We start from the raw sequence: 21,694 nt of genomic DNA, 5'->3' as shown, positions 1-21,694 counted from the left end.
TGAGATTCAACAGGCTCAAAAAAGGGTTCCAAGGGATGAGTATTTGCCATTGCCCCATTGTAATATGGGTGCCATCACCCAAAGAGCCTTACTCTGAGGTCACATCCACAACATACCTATGAACAGGCATCCCCAAACGGCGGCCCTCCAGATGTTTTGGCCTACAACTCCCATGATCCCTAGCTAACAGGACCAGTGGTCAGGGATGATGGGAATTGTAGGCCAAAACATCTGGAGGGCCGAGTTTGAGGAAGCCTGCCTATGAAGCACATGATTTTCCCCAAAGAATCCTGGAAACTGTAGTTTGCACCTCACAGAGGTACAATCCCCAGTGTCCTTAGCTACAGTTTCCAGAATTCCTTGGGAAAAGCCCTCTGTGTTAAATGTACTTTAAATGTATGGTGTGGGGGGTGACTGTGGCATCACTGTTTGCTGGTGTGACTTAACATACGTTGGGCAATAATGGCTGAACTTCAGACTTGGTTGTTTTAAGTGTTGCTGCCCCCCCCCCCCCCATCCCCCTGATCGATGCAACACTTTGCAAATCATTATGAGACTAACAGAGAAGGCAAGCATGCGATAATGTGAACAACATACTTTTTATTGTTTCAAACTAAGAGACAACATAGTTCTGAAGAACACACACACACAATTATTTCCACACGCATTTTAAAACGTCTGCCTTGCACACAGGTCTAGATGCTGAAAATTCATGCTGGTCTTCCTAGCGTATTTGGAATAAAGATACTTGGGCCTGTGCAAACCATCACTTAGGTAACTAGTGGGCAGTAAACTGCATTTACTTCTTTATTAGGAAGGAAAGGAGAGTAACACTTGTGGCAGTGACTTTACCAGTAAATATAGTGTACTGTTAAACAAAGCCGCACTTTACCATACCCACATTAGGCCAGGCCAGATTCATCCCCTCCTGTTACTGTTGAACTTCTCTGCTATCTTCTGCAACTCCAAATCCATAGCAGCCAGATTTTCCAGTTCCTTTTCCTGTGAAGAATGGAAACAATGCAAATCCTTGTAGGCCAAGATATCACAGGTTTAGATTACTCTTTATTAGGAACACCGGATCGTGGTACAAATATTCCTTCGTTCTTTAGCAATCATCACTTACATCAAAGGCGTGTTGTCACCCCTCAAGGTGGAAGAAAACTACACCCGGCCATGGCTCGTTTGCACATATTTATTTACTCGCAGTGTGACACCGTTATTTTTTCCAGGATCTCTCAGCTGCCTTCAATAGCACCCTTTCTTGTTGCAGAACGGGCCTGATGGCACTGCCTGAAGTGGTTCTGTTCCTACCTGTCAGGGAAGCTGAAGAGATGGTGGTGATTGGGGACAGCTATGCTGCCCTATATGGGACACGGGTGGCGCTGTGGTCTAAACCACAGAGCCTAGGGCTTGCCGATCAGAAGGTTGGCGGTTCGAATCCCCACGACAGAGTGAGCTCCCGTTGCTCTGTTCCAGCTCCTGCCAACCTAGCAGTTCGAAAGCACGTCAAAGTGCAAGTAGATAAATAGGTACCACTCCAGCGGGAAGGTAAACGGTGTTTCCATGTGACTGGTTTGCCAGAAGCGGCTTAGTCATGCTGGCCACATGACCCAGAAGCTGTACGCCGGCTCCCTCGGCCAGTAAAGCAAGATGAGCATCGCAACCCGAGTTGTCCATGACTGGACCTAACGGTCAGGGGTCCCTTTACCCTTTACCTTTATGCTGCCCCATAGGAGTTTTCCCTCAGGATAGTTAGGATCCAGCCTCTGCTATTCAACAGCTGCATGGAGCCACCAGGAGGGGCTGTGCAGAGTTGGGTGTCATTGTATCTCAGCTTTTCGGGTCCTTGTGACATGGCAGGAGGAGGACTGTGCGTCTCTACATACAGCTGAAGGTGGTTATGGGTTGGAGGAAGAATAGCAAACAAACTCAGCCCAGAGAAAACAGAAATATAAATGGTAGGGTCCAGTTGCTATAAGTAAAGGTCAAGGTAAAGGAACTTTGTACAGTTAAGTGCAGTCAAAGGCAACTATGGGGTTGCGGCGCTCATCCCGCTTTTCAGGCCAAGGGAGCTGGCGTTTGTCCACAGACAGCTTTCCAGGTCATGTGGCCAGCAGAACTAAAGCACTACTGGAGCAACAGAACACCATAACAGAAGCCAGAGCGCATGAAAGCACCATTTACCTTCCCACCACAGCGGTACCTATTTATCTACTTGCACTGGTGTGCTTTCGAACTACTAGGTTGGTAGAAGCTGGGACAGAGCAATAGGAGCTCACCCCGTTGCACGGATTCGAACTGCCAACCTCCCGATTGGCAAGCCCAAGGGGCTCAGTGGTTTAGGGATGGGAAAGGTGTGACCTGCTAGATGTTGAATTCCATTTGGGAATTGGACTCCATCCATCCAATGGCTGTAGGGGTTTTCTTTCTCTGACCTAGGAGGTGGTGTTTGGCCTGTTCTGGATTGAGTTGTGTTCCCCCTGAAACAGCAGGCCTGCAACCTGAGTCCTCCTGAACCCAACTTTGCTACTGGATCTTCAAGGGGCTGCTAAGAACTGCATTATTTATTGGGTAATAATAATAATAATAATAATAATAATAATAATAATAATAATAATAATAATATTTAGACCCTACCCATCCGGCTGGGTTTCCGCAGCCACTCTGGGCAGCTTACAACATATGTAAGACATAGTAAAACATCAAACATTTAAACTTCCTGGTACAGGGCTGCCTTCAGATGTCTTCTAAAGGTTATGTAGTTCTTTATCTCCTTGACATCTGAAGGGAGGGCGTTCCACAATGATACATCCCATTGAACTATAATGTGTTTACATGCATCTGCCTTTGAAAAGTGCTTGGGAACTACCACAGTCCAGACCAGCTCTGTCCTGATCTTCCTGTCCCAATATCCATTAGTCAGATGTTGACTTCGATCTGCCACCTACCTTGTCCATGAAGGACTTCCATGCCTTATGATATACTTCCTACAGATACATACTAAAACTTTCTTTGCATGCAATTTCCACAGGAATTGTATATGCTGCTTCACTGCACGAACCTTGATTTGTAATCAAACGTTCTCTAATAAAAAACAACACTAATAGGTTTGGGTCAGACACTGGCTGCCAAGATCTGATTACTCCCATTCATCAACATCTGCATCCGCTACGAAGTTTGTTTCTGGGCTATCTGAAGTGCTGATTCTGATCTTTAAAGCCTCAAATTGCCTGGATCGAGGGTTCCTGAAGGAGCAGCTCTTCCCATATTTCATCTTATGTGGATTAATGGTGGCAGAGAACATCCTCCAAGGGATTCTCTCATTTGTGGAGGTGTTACTGGTGACCAGCTAGATCCCAGACCTTTTTTGGAATCTCCAGTCCAGCTCTCTCTCTCATATTCACTCTCCAATGAGCACGCTGGTTGCTCCCAGGCATCAAAGCTAACTTCTTCCCATGAAGACCACCATAGGAATGCAATGTAGGACACCACAATGTCTATGCAAGTTCATGTTTGTGAGTTTGTCCTCCACACAGATGTGGAGCTACATTAAACCTAAGGACCAGCCTGTTACATTGGGGTACCAAGGTATTGGTGTTTGTTTGTTTGTTTGTTTGTTTGTTTGTTTGTTTTGCCCAATCATCAGAGTTCATTTGCAACTGATCATGCTCATTTCAAATCTGCAACAACATATTACATTTCAGGAATGCCTGGCACCTTCCCACCAATTAGGTCAAGTAATTTAGCTTGTGGGTTTTCTCAGGATAGCCATTTTGGTGCTGTGACTCTGTCACTGCCCTTACAGTCCCTCGGTCGGTAATTTCAGAGAAGCATACTGTGCTGTATCATGAAGTACCGAGAGTCGGAATGTGCCACTCATGAGAAATATTTGCAGCCTTGCAGAAGGCTCTGTGGTCAGTTCTGCAAGGGCAAACATCGCAAAACGCAAAGTATTCTGCCCCATATACTAAAATGAGAGTCCCAGTTCTGAATTAACAGCTCTCTGAAAATCTAGAGTTTATTAAGAAATGTGCTTCTGTTTAAATATCCGGTTGCTCTCAGAAAAAAAGGGATTGGATATCATGCACTACATATAAATCTTCATTACTCCTGAGTGAATCCTAAGATCATGTAGCTGGCAGGAACCCAAAATATGCACCCTACCCGCAATAGGTTGGCCTAGATTCAGATTACAGTAGAGCCAATTATAGCACAGCAGGATACAGTTAGCACCTTAGGAGAAGTTCCCAAGGGCAACTAAGGAAAAACTATAATTGAAGTTGCAATCCTATGTCCACTTACCTGGGAGTAAGTTCCATTCCAAATGGGACTTAGTTTGTAGTGAAAATATATAGGATTGCATTGTAAGGTGTATGGCAGGGGTGGCCAACTTCCAAGAGACTGCGGTCTACTCACAGAGTTAAAAACTGGCAGTGATCTTTTTTAGGAAGGAGGAAGGCCCATTGGGGGGGTGCAGGTCAAAGTTGTTGAGTTTTGTGGGGAGCCAATGATTTACCAGTGATCTACTGCAGAAATCCAGTGATCTACCAGTAGATCACGATCTACCTGTTGGAATGCCTGGTGTATGGGAAACAAGTATCAACAAGATAGATAGATATACAGTGGTACCTCGGGTTACAGATGCTTCAGGTTACAGATTCTGCTAACCCAGAAATAGTACCTCAGGTTAAGAACTTTGCTTCAAGATGAGAACAGAAATCGCGTGGCTAAAGCGGTACCTCAGGTTAAGAACAGTTTCAGGTTAAGAATGGACCTCCAGAACGAATTAAGCTCTTAACCAGAGATACCACTGTACCACTTAATCCACAAAAACCTATAAGCTGTTTACATAATATTAAATACTCATTAAAAAATACTGATAAAATCAAACTCTAAAAACAAGTCACCATAAAATTTAACAAAACATAATTAGAATCAGCAGTTTCAAAACAAATGTGCATAATAAAATTTGCCTGGTTCTGTAGTGAAAACCTCTACTGCGAAATGTAGAGGTCGTTTAGATTAGGGAATCACAGAATCATAGAGTTGGAGGGGAACACAAGACTCCTCTAAGTCCAACCCCCTGAAATGCAGGAATCTTTTGCCCGATGTGGGGCACAACCCCATGGATAGGACTTGCTGATCTCGCTATCAGGCCACCACTATAAGGCTTTGGAAATGATGGCAGTGATAAGCTTTTGCTCTAGTCATGTTGCTGAAATTAAAGTTCGCCTCTTCCCCCCCCCACCCCCAAACCAAAACGAGCATTTCATACAAAATCATAAAGCAATACCTCTTCCAGCGTGAGAGGCCGCTGACTGAGTTTGCCCTTGCTGCTTCTCACGACGTGCCCCCTTTTCACGTCTTCCTTGGAGCTGTATAACTCTGGGAACTCTGCAGATTTCTTCCGGTTGCTCAGAAGATGGGCAAGTTCATCCATCCGGTTGTATTGCCTTTTCACCTCAAATCTGGGGTCGTTGCTGTTATGCTTGCGGCTCACGCCATCCATCAGCTGCTTCTTCTCCCATGGCGAGTCATAATCGTTATACTCGGGAAAGAACCTGGGCTCCTCCTCTTCTTCTTCTTCTTCACTCTCCAGAAACGGATCGGTGATGCTGTCCTTCTTTTCAGCGTGTCTGCCCTTCCACCTGAGCTGCTGGTAGTAAGGGATGTGTGGAGGCGCAGCTCTTTTCACAGTTTCCACAAGGTAGTGGCTTCTTGGATAGCCCTCCTCCATCAGGAGGGCCCTTTTGTTGCCCTCATGCCTCCCACCCTCGCTGTGGCGCCTCTTCTCTGGCTCTCCCTCACTGGGGTTGTGCCTTTCTTCTGGACCATAAAACCTCTGCTCCTCATCTCCCTTTTCTAGGTTTTGTGGTTTTGACAGCTCCTCCCATTCCAAGCGCTGCCGTTCTTTGTCGTGTTGGTGCCGTTTCTCATCCCGGATGCCATAGCTATGTTGCTTGCCTATATCTTCCTCACTCGCCTTGCTGTGAAGAGTCTTTTCCTCATAGTGGCGCCTCAACTCATTTTGTGGTTCATCATGGAGTCTTCTCTCGTAGTGGTGCTGTTTCTCTTCATTTTCCCGGCTGCGGTGCCTCATGTCCATGCTCTTTCCCCCCATCTCCTCAGAGCCATGCACCTCGTCAGAGTTTCTCTTCTCCTCAAAATGGTGCCCTGCCTCATAATAATGTCTGGGGTAGTGGCTCCTTTTATCCCAGAATTCGCTTTCTTCCTCACTAGACTCTTCGGGCGAGTCCCTCTTCTCACCATTATGATGCCTCTTGTATTCAGAGGAGTTGCCCAGCCTTGATTTCCTGTGATAATGTCTTGGTCTGCGGCCTCGCTTCTCTGCATCAGGTTCTCTCCTCTCAGAAGAGTCTTCGTATTCTTGATGAAAGCTGTGGTGATATTTTTCGGTGCTCTCCTCTTCTTCTTCCTCAGCATCTTCCTCTTCCTTGCTTTCTGGATTCCCCTCTTCTTGACTATGCGTGTTTTCCTCCAAGTACCTTTGGCCTCCAGAACGTTTGAGGTCACCCTCAATCACCCTTCCTGCTGTAGGAGGAGAGTTTTTGTCTGGAAGCTCACGCTCCAGCTCCTCGCTGTGTTTTTTCTCATTGCTTTCTTCTTCACTCTGGTGATTTCTTTTATAGCTACCTTCTTCCTCAGTTCTTTTCTCGGCATCATCCTTTTTTTCTTCCTTCTGGGCTTCATCAAAAGAATAAGGGCTCCCTTGGGAGATGACTTGTGGGTTGACATTTCCCCTGTGGATTTTCTCCTCAGGATGCCACTTCTCACTTCCTTCTGCCTGTCTTTTCAATTCTTCTTCATTCTGTTCTTCTTCTCTTCTCACAGTTCCTTCTGGTGGCTTCTCTAACTCCTCTGATTCTGATAAATGCCTCAGCTCACGTTCTGCATCTTTGCCTATATTTTCTTCTCCTTGCTTTTGTCGATTGGCTAAAAACAAAACAAAACAAGTTGTGGATTCTTTAGGAGGATGCCATCATATTTGCACTCTCTGCCTGCCCTGTTTTCCATCCCTGCCTGCCTCCCATTCCTGTTCACTTCTTACAGCTCATCCGGAAGACTGAGGACCAGAAAAAAGAGGATCAGCGATTCTCCCAATTCAGGCCGGAATGCTATTCCTCATGTTGGCAAAACAGCATCATTCATGCACAAGAGTTCACACTATTTTAGTGACAGGCATAGGTTGAATATATACTACACATTTAAAGCATGTGACACCCGCAGCATAATCTTGGGAACTGTAGTTTACCCCCTCACAGAGCTATAATTCCCAGCACCCTTAACAAACTGCGGCTCCCGAGATTCTTTGGGGGAAATCATTTGCTCCAAAGATGCATTTTAAATAAAAGCACACATTCTGCTCATGTGAAAACACCAGGCAGGCCCCACAAATAACCCAGAGAAGCATTTTAAATAAAAGGACACATTCTACTCATGTAAAAACATGCTGATTCCCGGACCATCCGCAGGCTGGATTTAGAAGGCAATTGGGCTGGATCCGGCCCCCAGGACTTAGTTTGCCTACCCGTGCCTTAGCCTTTTCTTCTCCTGAAGATGTCACACAAGGCAGCAGGTAAGCAATACATAAGTACGGCATGACTTTATGTATTACATGTTTATGCCACCTTTTCTTCCAAGTAGTTCAAGGCCGCCACGGTGAGGGGGGGGGGAATCACCAAAAAATGGCACCCGAAAAAAATAGGAAAAAATAGCAGTCACACTGATAAAAGCGGCAATTGCAGAACTGTTCGTGGACCGGAACCAGAGGGCAACTGGGCCTGATCAGGCCCGCGGACCTTAGTTTGCCAACCCCTGTCTTAAATCTTCCTTGAGTTTCCCATACTCACGGCAAGTTTGCCACACTTGATTAAGGGCCACTTTAATATTAATGGTTTCTTGGGCAGTCATGATAGCTTTGCTTGTGAAATTGTATCATCTACCATATTATTTTCTTAGTGTAGAAATGGGAATAGTTGAGTTGGGTCGGATTCCCTTAAGACCTGAGCACTTACTTTTCTTCAGAAGTTCTTTGCACAGTGGATTGATAGGTGGAACATTAGCTTTCGACAAACCGTTCAAAAGGACTTCAACAATGCACCGCGTCACCTAGAGCCAAGACAGGAAAGGGAGATCAATATGTTTGATTATCCGTTTTTAAAAAAATACTCTACTCCAACTGAGACCTTCAAGACAGTCAGAATAGGATCGGAATACAAGTGTTTGTTTTTTAAAAAATGCAAAAGTGAATTAAGACACATAATTTTTTTAAAAAATAAAGCACACAGAAGCCTAATTTACAGGTTTGCTGTTGATTTTTTTTTTGAGAGAGAGAGGGAGAGAGAATGCTCTATAAATAAACACCCAACTAAACAAGAAGCATATTCATTTGTCACCTTAAAGGAAGAGGAGATCCAAATATTCCAGAGTGAGAAAGGGTGCTTCCTTTAAACGTAGTGGGTACAAGATTGATGTACTCTGTGCCCAGGCCATTACACTAATTTGAAAACAAACAGTCATTTGAAGTGGTATTTGATGTCATTAATCTTTTGTCTTCTAATGCAGATGGAATTGTTGACCCATGCACTTCTATGAATATTTACTCAGAAGAAAAATCTCACTGAGCTCCAACAGGCTTACTCCCAAGTAAGTGTGCTCAGGAGGGCAGCCTGTACCATACAATACATATCCACCCCTGAATCAGATGTAATTGGATGATCTGCTTGGCATAGCATTAAAGAACTATTAAGCCAAAGCTTTTCCCTAATTCCAGATGGAACGCTGCCAAACATCATTGTGGGCCAGAGGCATTTTCGGGATAGAAGACAACATTTGCATGACATATTCTTACCCACTCCTCCACCCAGTGTTTAATACTCTTAGGCCCTTAAAGTGGAACGTGTACGTTTCCGAGCACTGTTCAAAGTGTTGGTGCTGACCTTTAAAGCCCTAAATGGCCTCGGTCCAGTATACCTGAAGGAGCGCCTCCACCCCCATCGTTCTGCCCGGACACTGAGGTCCAGTGCCGAGGGCCTTCTGGCGGTTCCCTCGTTGCGAGAAGCCAAGTTGCAAGGAAACAAGGCAGAGAGCCTTCTCGGTGGTGGCGCCTGCCCTGTGGGACGCCCTCCGATTAGATGTCAAAGAGAAAAACAGCTACCAGTACCAGATTTTTAGAAGATGTCTGAAGGCAGCCCAGTTTAGGGAGGTTTTTAATGTTTAATAGATTATTTTATTTCATATTTCTTTTGGTAGCAGCCCAGAGGGAATGGAGTAAATTTATTGATTATATGGAGAAGAACTGTAGAAGTTTAAAGACACTTGCAGGACTGAAATAAATGAACTTATCTATATTTATAAAAAGGAACAGCGAGACAAGAGTGAGAAATAAAGCCAAATGATGGGAGGGAAGGAAGTCACAGCTCAGCGGAGCGAAAGATTGACGGGGAAATTTAAGATAAATTGTAATTAGTTTTTTTGTGTGTGTTGCTTTTTGTTGATTTGGAAAATTTAATAAAAATTATCTTTTAAAAAGATATTTTAGTGTAATAAAGCGTTTTCCTACTCACCATTTCTTCAACATGATCATCTTTTTCCACCGGTGCTGAATGAACACCTTTGAATAAAAACATTTCCAATGTCAGAAACATGGGAACCCCAATGGCACATTGTGACAAGTGAAAACAAACCAACATTATAAACTGCAGCAAAAATTGGTTTGATTTCAACAGATAATTGCTGCATTGCAAGACATTTGTCTCCAGACCAGCAAATGTATCTTCCCTTAGAAAGTGGTTGCCAAACCTTCTAAATCATGGCACCCATAAGCAGAACAGACTAAATTGGTTGCACTTAGTTCCCATTGAAATCAATGGGATTTAAGGCATGACTAACTCGATTTCAGTGGATCCCACACTTGCACTTGTCCTGCACCTAGAAAGCATGTGTTTGGGCAGTTTTCTGCTTGTCCCATGCTTCCTAGGCATAGCTTCAAGCAGTTTTGCCCTTGCACCACCTCTTTCCCCTGGAAAACCCACTCTTTACCAATAAATTGGAGCAAACATCAATCTGGAGAAAACCCAATTGGTGTTTGCTCCGATTCAGCATTTTGAGATTGGGTTTTTCCAAGGGAAAGTGGTGGGGCCAGGGCAAGTCTGCATGAGCCCCAACATAGTTCAACACTAACCCATTGTCTTTGTTTCACTCGCCGATTCCAACCTTTGCACCAGAATTAAAAATGGTGTTTTGTGTGATGCTTGACTCCTGGAATCCTAACTATGTGCTTTGTATATTACAGCCTTCGTTCTTCAATAATAACATAATTGTCCAGTCTTTCCTGGTACCCTGAATATATAATGTCAACCACTGGAGCACATACCAGGAATGCTGAACAAGTCACTTCCAAATGCAGGGTCTTGTTGCTTGCAGTACTTCCCTGGTTTAACTCTTCATTCAGATTCCCAGTCCCCATTTCTTTCTTTATCCTTGATGAAAGTCAGTGAGAAGTGGAGACACCTCTTTACTAGGATGCTAGACATCAGGGTGGTGAACCATATTGGTTATCCCTCCTTTACAGTCTGCAAGTTGTTTGCAGAGTCAGAACAGCAGGCCTCTGTTGTGCCTGCTGCTCTGAGTGCTTTTGAAAAGGAATCTGCAAAAAAGCCCGGACAAACTTCCAATGAATGAAATCCTTCCACATATTGGTTTCCTATGCTTGCTACTCATTCTGTTTCATTCTTTAGGTATTTTGATTCCCCTGCCCCCTTGTATGGTTCTCTTACTGTACATGGGTGGGAAAATGGTTTACAGCCTCTTCCCCAGCCCCTTTCTGGAAAGATTTATATCCAGTGTGAAATATGAATTTAATCCCATGATCTTTCGTCGTCATTAAAAACTATTACTTGTTTAGCTCTTGGATATAGCTTGCTCAAAGTGAGTGGGGCTTTTTTTGTTTTTGTTTTTTACATTCCCTAGATTCAAATGATAATAAAAAGATACGGAAGCATGAACGTTAAGCAGCGATATCATTTTTTAAATGCTTGCTTTCTGTGTGAGTTATGGCAGTAATAAAATGAATATATTCACGAGAGCGAGTCATGTGCTAGCAATGGGAATAGGTGTTTGCCTGCCCCCATGAGTCAGCTAGATCACATTTTGTGTCTCTGTGAAAATGCCCCATCATCCGACTCACAATATTCCCCGACCCCGGTCACTTCCATGAATGTGCCTGACTTATTCTGCAAAACGCAGACAGTCCAAAACCAGTAGAGCGCAGGCCTCTGTTGCTGCACCATTGGAAGCAAACTGTTTTTGCTAACGCAGTTTTTAATAATGAATGAATAACTCGAGTATGCAGCAATCCATCCAACACGACACTAGTGCAAAAACAGCAACAACCGCCCACCGGTGCAGAATAAGCTCAACCTATTAGATGCCATAATTCAAAGTGAGCTAGCCAAGACTGAGCTTTGGTGCCACCAGGGCCCCAAATGTACTTTCAGTCAGGAAATGCAACGTGAATTTACTGCCTGTTTTCATAATTCCACAGTTCCAAATTCCTCAAAACCAAGTGTGCTTATTAAACAATAATGCTGTGATGAGGATATATGATCTCCAATACCGAATGAAGGCAGTAGCAGCTATGCCAGAGCAGAAGGGAAGTTCACTGAATAAAACAATGAAATAACCCCCTTAGTACTTTAGGCCACATTCAATTTCTGCAGCATTTCTCATTGAGGATAATTAGTTTAACCCCCAAAATGTCCAACATCCATCACCACATTATACTAGTGACAGATGCAGCTACCCTTTGATAGATTTTTGCATACCTTAAATTATTACATCTAGCAGCAGCCTAAAGGAGATACAGGGAGACCTTTTTCTGGTTTTGTGAATCAAGGAACTCATGGTCTGGACCAAAACATGCACAGCTCTGCACCAGCATACACCCTTTCAGCCATAATTAACTGTATACTTCAGCTAATCCAGGCATTCCCAAACTGCGGCCCTCCAGATGTTTTGGCCTACAACTCCCATGATGCCTAGCTAACAGGACCAGTGTTCAGGGAAGATGGGAATTGTAGTCCAAACATCTGGAGGGCCAAAGTGTGGGGATGCCTGAGCTAATCCCTTGAGTATACATCAGGAAAAGTAGTATGTCCAAATATTGCTGGACACCAGCTCTCATAATCAGCTCTGGATTTGTGTGGGCACTTTCCCTGCACAGGGTTCCTTCTTCACTTGCTCCAGGAAGCATGAAGATTGAGAAAGGGAGGGAAGCAGAGGCTGCTGAGCGCTTGCTAAGCCACACCCACCTGCAACCTGAGCTCTGGGCTCAGGTTAACTCTTTCATGCCTGCAATTGTGAGTCAGTAACTGTATATTACAACAAATCTTTCATTCATTGCCCTGCCTACTTTTGCCTCTGGCCGCATCCACTGCTGTCACATGGCCCCTGGAAGGTTACTCAGAAATTCATGTGGCCCTCAGACTGAAAAAAATGTTCCCGATTCCCTAGCCTAAGGAGACAGAGAATGTACTTAAGCCAGTTGCAGCACCGCCAGTTCTGCCTAACATAAATTTAAATGTTGAAAGCAGCCATCAGTGAGCTGGCAGAGGACCAAAGAGGACCATCTGCCTGCATGGTATTCCTGGAGGGCTGCTTATTCTAGCCACACTCCTCCCCTCACATGAACTCTGCATCAAAACTGTAGTGGGAGTTGCATAACAGCCATTACCTTATGTTGCTTCTCTATCCTGGGTGATGCTGTCAGCACCTTCTGAATCTCTTCTTCAGAGCCAGAGCAGAGCACTGAATTTCTGAGTTCCACCTTCTAGATCAGGGTTGGGGAGATTATGTGGCTCTCTAGATGCTGCTGGACTCCAGCTCCCAGCAGTTCCAGCTGGAATGGTCAATGCACAGGGATGATGGGAGTTGGAGTCCAGCAGCATCAAATGGAATGCCACAGAGTTCTAGTTCAATTCATCATATAAATCTATGGTGCAGCTGCACAGAATGCCAAGTACAGTTCCGGTCATCCCTTCTCAGACTGGGGATCGAAGAGATGGGAAAGGTACAGAAAAATGTAACCAAAATGACCAAGGGGTGGGGGACCTTTAGAAAAGCAGAATTGTTCAGGACTTTTTAGTTTAGGGTGGGAATGCAACTGACTTGAGGCAAGGAAAATGATAATAGCTTTTTATCGTAATGTGTGGTCTAGAGACAGCAAATAGATAGCAATTCTTCCACTCTTCTATCAACATTTTACAACTTGGGATTCCCGTGAGATTAATTGACTGTAAAAACTTAGAAAGAGCCCTGCTGGGTTGTACCAAAGGCCTATAAAGCCAGACATCCTGTTTTCCACAGTGGCCAAACAGGTGCCTCTAGGAATCCTGGAAGGGCAGGAGGGCAATAGCATTCTCCCCTTCTTGTTCCCTTGAGATAGAATATAACCAGTGCTTTTTTCTGGGGGGGGGGGGGCAGGGGTACGCAAACATTTTGTGAATCTAAGTTTGGCATCATTGAGGGGTAGTATTTCAATATGAGTAGGAAAATGAGAGTACCCCTAAACACTTTTTTTAAAGAAAAAAAAGCACTGAACATAACAACTGTGACTAGGCCATGGGTTTAGGACAGGCTAAGTGTTTAGCCTGCCATCCCCACATATATGGGAGCAAGTCCCATTAAACTCAATGAGACTTACTTCTGAGTAGACATGATTATGATTGCTGCCTTAATCACAGATCACACGACTGATTTGTGGGATGATGTACCAGAAGATGCAGTGACTGACAGCAGTTTTGAAGGCTTTATAGAAGAGCTAAAAATTTAGGTCTGCCAATCACTATTAAGGATGAGAGCCAAATCAGTGTTCAGTGGCAGTTTTCCTATGTGTGCCACATGTTCAGAAGTGGGGGGAAGAGATAGCCATCACTATTGTGTGAACACCCCAAGGCATCTGGCTTGCTATTGTTGAAAACAAAATGCTGATCTGGGTGGCCCCTCAGTCTGATATACTGGAGAGCCAGTCAGAGTAAAAACTTGGCTAGATGCATCAGTGGTCTGAATCTGTATGGCAGCTTCATATGTTCAGAAAAACAGACACACACACACGCAGCTTGTTTAAGCAAAAGGATTTGTGCCTTTGACATGCATGCTTCATACTTTTGCATATAACAATAATTTGTCAGCACAAAGAATCATAGAATCATACAGTTGGAAGAGACCCTAGTCCAACCCACAGTGATGCATGAATCACAGCTAAAGCATCAATGGCAGATGGCTATCCAATCTCTGCTTAAAAACCTCCAAGGAAGGAGAGTCCACAACCTCCCGAGACCGCTCCACTGTCAAACAACTCTTACTGTCAAAGAGTTATTCCTGATGTTGAGTCTTAATCTCCTTTCTTGTATCTTGAAGCCATTTGTTCAGCTCCTAGCATCCGGAGCAGAAGAAAACAAGCTTGCTCCATCCTCCACATGACAGCCCTTTAGATATTTGAAGATGGCTATCATATCTCCTCTCAGTCTCCTCTTATCCCAGCTAAACACACCCAGCTCCCTCAACTGTTCCTCATAAGGCTTGGTTTCCAGACCCTTGATCATCTTGGTCACCCTCCTTTGCACGTTCCAGCTTGTCAATATCCTTCTTAAACTGTGACACCCAGAACTTCACACAGTACTCCCAAGTGTGGCCTGACCAAGGCAGAATAGAGTGGGACTATGACTTCCCTTGATCAGGACATGATACTTCTGTTGATGCTGCCTAGAACAGCATTAGCCTAAGTTGTCGCTGCATTATACTGTTGACTCATGTTAAGCTTGTGGTCTACTAAGACCTCCAGATTCTTTTCACATGTACTATTGGCAATCCAGGTGCTCCATTTGTGCAGCTGGTTCTTCCTGTCAGGAAAAGGTCCTACTCACAAGGAGACCCCTGACAGAGACACATGCCCGACTGGCATGTTCCCTGTTTCCTGGGCAATCATTCGGGAGCTTCCGAGCCTTCCTCAGCCCCCGGACTTTCAGTGATTGATGCAGGAGTACATCAACACACTCTTAGCATCTGCAGATACTTGCACAGTTGCGTAACAGACCCCAGCAACTCAGCATTCTGGCTAAGCTAGTTTATTTACACATAAACAGACATGGAGCATGGAACATGGCTCCCTCTCTCTCTAGCATCATCCAGCAGAGAGAAAAAACAAAGGAACAATAGTTCCACTTCAGGAACATGTAAGACAAACATCCTGTCTACGTCACTTCCACTCTGTGGAATGAAAACACATACAGTCATATGATACACAATAAACCCATGACTGCACACGGGGAATGAATCTCCCAACACTTCCTGCCTAAGTGCAAACCCTTACATTTGTCCCTGCTGAAATTCATTTTGTTAGAATGAGCTGACCAGGGTGGGGAGGTTACTCCTGAGATAGAATCACATCTCAAAAAAAGGTGGAATGGGGAAACTGACCCTTTTATTGAAAACAGTGGTGGGGAACACGTGGCCCTCTTAGAATTTTGGATTTTTATATCAAGAAACTAGAAGGAGCCCAAGAGCAGCAGATTAACAAGTAAATGGGGGGCGGGGAGTGGGAATGGGTAAAGTGTTACTGAGATAATAAAGCCATATTGTATTATTATTATTATTATTATTATTATTATTATTATTATTATTTCAAAACAAAGGCAATACTTGCCTGCCCTGAATGAAGGGAACACTCACTGACTAAATTAAGCAAGCAACATTAAATATAGTTTGTGTTGTCTGTTGTGATGTTACAGCATCAAAGGCATGTTTCAATTAGATACAGGAGTTCCATTTGGGATAAGGTATTATACCACAAGTTGGCTGTAGAGCCATATTGCACAAAAAGGAGCACCCGTCCATTACAACAGCACAGGCTGAATTGCACCAAATGGATCACTACTGGAGAGCACAATCTCCAACGATGTGGGCAACTGTTCGTGCGATTGGCTGGGGCAATAATGTCTTAGACAACCTTCTGCCAAAGGGGTTTAAGAGCTTTAATACATGCATTTATGACAACACGCAAAATGACAGTAGGTTTTGTTTCACCCACCACTGAACCCTGGATGGGATGTATGCCACCCCCCAAAATAACTCAATTGGTTTACTATATTTAGCATTCAAAATGTGTTTTTCGGTAAAACAGGGATGGGGATCCTCAGGTCTGAAGGATGAAATGCAGCCCTCTCTATCTGGACCTCAGGATTCTCCCCAGCCACCTGCCTCTCCCCACTGACCTTGCTTTTGCCTCTCTGGAATGCTTCCTTGAACAGCGATAATGCTTCCTGCTTGCCTGGAAGGAGGGTAGAAGTGGTGTGGGAGTGTGCGTGTAGAAACTAGACTACTCTACAAAAGTAAAATTCACATTCATTCCTCTTCCATTTCTTGTCTTTGGCCCATTAGAGGCATGTGGTCCTCAGAAGGTTGCCCAGAAAAGTTGAAAATGGTTCCCCATCTGTGCTGTAAAAGGAAGGAATTGCTGGGTGGCCCTAGTCTCCCAGTTCCTAGTCTCTAACAACTGCACTATATTGTCTCCGTGCAACTTGCAGCCTTAATTATCCACCTAGGATTGCAGCCTTAATTATCCATCATGGCAGTGCAGTATTGCAGTTGATTTTATAGAAATCAATAATATATAGCTATCACTTTTTAAAATAGTACACATCAGCTGGTCCATGGCACTTAAAACCACTGGTTGAGTGTTCAGGTTTTTCTTCATGAGCAGTATTAGAGACCCACATGCCCACATAAAACACAACACATTGCTTTTGACAGAAATAAACGTTTTGAGAATTAATGGGCTTGTCCTACCCTTCTTACAGCTCCAAGACTCGGAAAGCCCTCGCATGTAAGTGACTCACCCCAGTTGCCAGAGTGGAGGAAAAGAGCAACAAAACTTCAGCAGTGGGTGCCTCATTCCACAATGAAATTGTTCTCTTTTACAGGCAAGTCAAGTTCACCCCAACAGCATTTATGTTAATAAGGCAAGTTTTAAAGCAAGGATTTCTTAAAACATCCAGTATGTTATTAAAATTGATAAAATTGATATGGAATTTTCAATTATCTTTGCGTCCTGATCTTGCGAGACACTGAAATACAAACCAAAGCAACTGCTTTGATGTTTCTTTCATTTGTCTTTTTACAGTCAAGTGGCATATATACTTTTAAGAAATGGACATGTGTGAAATGTGTGAAAAATCCTGGCTGTCACTTTATCTTTCAGTTTTATACCTATAAAATGCCTGTTTTTAGAAATGTGTCTCCAGCATTTTAACGTGCTTAATTTCAGCTGTCTGGTTCCATTCAGGCAAAAAACTGAATGAACAACCAGCATGTGGGAGTGCTTGTTCACCCACAGTGGATTTGATACATGCCCTTGGTAACTACACACAAATACTGAGCATGTATATATTACTCCTTTGCTCCTCCTTCCCTTACACACATGGGTGGGTGAGAAGAAAACACACACCGAGAAGGTCTAGTTTATATATATTTCCCTTTTAATGAGCTTTTCTCCTCCTGCTCTCATGGGGACCCTGATTCAGGTTATGCGCACTTGAAACCCAATGCACTTCTGACATGGGCAAGGAGCCCATCTTTTGGTTCAGTCTCCCATGCATTGTAGGAGATGTTGTTGCCTTTGAAGAGATGCTAGTGCAGACTGGCTCTCGCTCCCTGAAGTGAGCATAACTGGAGCTGGAAGCTGTTGAATGAATACACCCTATCTGCGTTCAAGCCAAACACACGATTCCTCTCTTTTAGGTGCGTAACTGAATTGGGGTGGGTATGTGGATGGATGAATGGAAGCCTCACGAAATACAGGGGATGGATCCCTTGGCAGACTGAGAGGGGGCTTTCCCCTGCCCAGGCGAGGTGCCTGCCACCCGGTTCTTGGCTATGGTGCATTGACTCAGCCGTAGGTGGGCGAGGGTTAGAGAAGCACCACCGAGCTCCGCATCCCTGTCCCGCCTTCCCCTCCACTGTCCCCTGCGGTCTGCCGCGCCCGCGTCGCTCTCCGTGGTGCTGATCCGAGCCGTGCCGCTATCCACAGTGCTGATCGGACCCCGCGCAGCTCTCCGTGGTGCTGACCCAACCCGCGCGGCCCCCAGCGCCCTCACTCACCTGCCAGAGCTGCGGCTCCGAGGAGACTGAGCAGCGCCACGGAAGGTACCATGGCCGGCCGGCCGACAGGCAGGCAAGCAAGCAGGACGGACAGACTTGCTTGCAAAAGCTGAAGCTGCTTGGCTACCAGCTCGCCTCCTGGCCGCAGCTCCACGCTATTTAAGGGAGGGTGGGGAATACAGAGGAGGAGGGGGCGCCGGAGCCAGGCGGGGAAAGGGGTTTGCGTCAGAGATGGCTCCCGGGGGATCGGGGCGGAGAGTCCCTGGGATCGCCAGAAAGATCCTGCTCCAGAAGCTGCCGAAGACAGCGAGACTTTCTCTCCCCCGCTGGCAGCCGCCCACAACGCTTCCTTACCACCGCGCAAAGCCACCCCCAGACAAAACTCCTCTCATTAGCCTGCCAAGCCCGCTCTCGCCCCCGACGCCCCTTCGCTCCTCCTAGCACACCATGGCTCGGTGCTAGAGCATCTGCATGGCATACAGAAGGCCCCAGTGTCCAACCCAGCTCCTGGAGAACCGCTGCCAGTCAGGGTAGGCAATACTGAGCTCGTGGGGTGCAATGGTCTGAGTCAGTAGAAGGCAGCTTGATATGCTCCTTCCCAGAAGACCACCTGGATAATGTCCCTTCCCTGCTATGGGTAGAAGAGAGAGCCTCACTTCCATCTTCAATCCTTTTTTCACTGTCAAAGCAGTTTTATCTTACGATTCTCTGCAGCGCCCAGCGCCCCCAGAGAAAGATCGTTTCCATGCCCACCTCCACCCCCTCCCATTATGACAACTGAAGACTCCTATCCCGCGTCAGAGCACAGGGATCCCCTACCTCATATTATACACACGGACCCAACAAGATGCCTGCAAGAAGATCATCGTCCCCACTGCCCTCCATGACTGTAAAAGGTGGGTGCGGTGGCGGGGTAACTAAGTGCAGAACTGACTTGAACCTGCAGGGGGAAAAGCCACCGTTCTTATTTGAGGGCTTCGATGCTAAGGGATTTCCAGCTCCTCTCTGTAAAATAATATTCCCTCCTCCAGCGTCACTCACAGGCAAATGCGCCCGCATTCACTCACGCCCACACACACTCCTTCGCTCTCTCTCTCTCCCCCTCCCCACCGCAGAGACATCCCTGTCAAATGAGCCCTATTTCAGCAATTAAGTTTCCTCACCTTGTCTCATCCCACTGCAGATTTATCTAATGAGCCGATAGAAACTCACAACACATCGAGAGATGCTAAATGATAAATGTTCCACAGCAACATCCTCTTTATTGAAGTGCTTGTAATGATTTCAGGGAAATGGAACAAACCCGGGGGGGGGGGTGACCCTTGACGTAAGAATTTATCCAAAGAGTTCCCCGGGTTGGGGGTGTTTGATTCTCCCTGAGCAGAATGAATGGACCCCGCACTCCTTCCCATTGTCTCGACACACCACTATGGGTTAGAGAAATCTGCCCACATCCTTCACCCCTTTGCCTTTCTACCTTCTGTTGCTTCCCAGCTGCCTGTTGGAGACTGTCAGTTCCTTGGGAACAGAGATTTGCCTATATTGCCTACCTAACTCTGAAAAACCCCATACATACCGATCTTGCAGTATGCCTCAATCCATCTTTCTATAAACTCTTTACAGTGCTGAATGTGAGGTGGAGGCAGCCATATAACCAGCAGAGGTATTGAGCTCACACAAAGCAAAATATGTAGTCATAGCTGGTATTACTAAAGCAAGGCAGGACTAGGAAATTTAGACCACTACATGTATTTATTGTTACTACTGTTTCTACTAGTTGTAGTTTTGCATATAAGACCGTCATGTGTACCAGACAAAACAAAATAAAAAAATCCTTCCAGTAGCACCTTAGAGACCAACTAAGTTTGTCATAGGTATGAACTTTCGTGTGCATGCACACTTCTTCAGATATCTGAAGATATCTGAAGAAGATATCTGAAGAAGTGTGCATGCACACGAAAGTTCATACCTATGACAAACTTAGTTGGTCTCTAAGGTGCTACTGGAATGATTTTTTCATTTTGTTTTGACTGCATCAGACCAACACAGCTACCTACCTGTAACGTGTACCAGAGGTCCCTAAATGTTTCAGGCCCAAGGGTACATGTGGAAATCTATGCAACTCCTATGAGTGTCACAGAATATCTATTTCAGAAAAGAAAATATGGCTTTTTTCAGACCCTTCCCTCGAACAGGCAAAATACCCGCACATACTCCAAAACAAGACAAAAAAGCAGATACACCCCTCCACCCCCAGGCAAGCCCCTCAACCCTGTCAGTGAGGGAAACTGTTGAGTGGGAGCTTGGTCAGTTGCAGAGTTGGGATAGAGCAGAGAGAAAAGCTGGGAATAGTTGAGTCCTGGCTATTAATACTTGTCTGGTAGTGACCAGAGCCTGTGACCGAGTTGCTCGCAGGATAAATCTTTTCTCTGCCTGAACGTAAGTAGAGCCCTGCTGGATCAGGCCAAAGGCCCATTTAGCCAGTCATGGAAGCACCCGGTGCCTGCTTCTGAACCATTGCGTTTTAGCCCATCTCAGTGGAACATGGCTATTGTTCTCCACTGATCAGCGCAAACGATGTAGTTGCACAAATCGCTCCATTATAAACGATGCTAATTATTTTTATGGACTGAAAATATTCCCTGTCCATTAGTTGCTGAAATCATACATTGTAAGCCGATGAAGCAAAGCCAAGAAATACTTAAAGGTAAAATCTAGTTTCATAAAATGAATAAAGAGAACGAAGTCCATTCATTATTTGGCAGTCTGGTAATTACACCAAGCATCCCTCTATTAATTATGACCCAAGGGGGCTAACAAGCCACCCTACTAGCCCCCTTACAGCTCTTCCTTCCGGTCAATGGCAAATTCAGCAGAAAAAAAATGAGTGCATGGTATGTGCCATGTTTTCATGCTTTTCTTTAAAAAGCAAACTGCCAAACTTCCATCAGAATCTCAGGACTTCCACTGACAGGGTTCAATGGGTGAAGCCTGCCCATAACAACAAACTCCACTTCAACTACTGGGGGTGCCAGGATAGCGCACCCCAAACAAGCAAGGGAAGGGGAGAACATATGGACAACCACTGCAATGGTCTCCCATTTCTTATACCCCACTCTCTCCAAATCCCTTTGCAAGATGTGAATGCTGGATCTTGTCAGAACTGTCTTGCCCTAACACTCCTATCCCCCCCCCAACAGCAGTGGGCAACGTCTCTCACACACAGGAGAAGCACTCCAATCTGTTGGCTCTGCAGCCCAAACCCTCATGGGCACTTCCATCTTGCCAGAATCACAGTCCAGATGCCTAGAGGGCAACACACAACACTACATCAACTAAGGGGTCGAAGGTGGACTGCAAAGGCTTGGCAGTACCTTTCTCACACACATGGGGGTGGGGAGGCTGAAGCATGAGCACCCAGGTGGCTGTTTGCTGCAATGGTGCTGGAGTTGGTGGCATGGGCTGGCACAGCTCCTCTTCCTTCACGTTTGACTCCTCTCCCTCCAAGCTGCCT

At 45.3% G+C, this 21,694-nt stretch overlaps 1 protein-coding gene across 1 annotated transcript; it reads right to left on the bottom strand.

Annotated features, from left to right (window-relative positions):
* Positions 1–595: 595 nt before the first annotated feature.
* On the bottom strand, positions 596–18,543 carry CHGB (chromogranin B). Its single transcript, XM_035110127.2, has 5 exons — positions 18,181–18,543; positions 9,591–9,637; positions 8,040–8,133; positions 5,297–6,957; positions 596–1,002 (listed from the first exon to the last, which is right to left on the bottom strand). Exons 1-5 carry the CDS (start codon positions 18,230–18,232, stop codon positions 919–921), a joined length of 1,938 nt encoding a protein of 645 aa, XP_034966018.2. The 5' UTR covers positions 18,233–18,543; the 3' UTR covers positions 596–918.
* Between the last annotated feature and the right edge of the window lie 3,151 nt (positions 18,544–21,694).

The sequence above is a fragment of the Zootoca vivipara genome, chromosome 3, assembly GCF_963506605.1.
Source record: "Zootoca vivipara chromosome 3, rZooViv1.1, whole genome shotgun sequence".
NCBI classification, from domain to species: Eukaryota; Metazoa; Chordata; class Lepidosauria; order Squamata; family Lacertidae; genus Zootoca; species Zootoca vivipara.
This window is presented reverse-complemented; position numbering and strand designations above follow the sequence as displayed.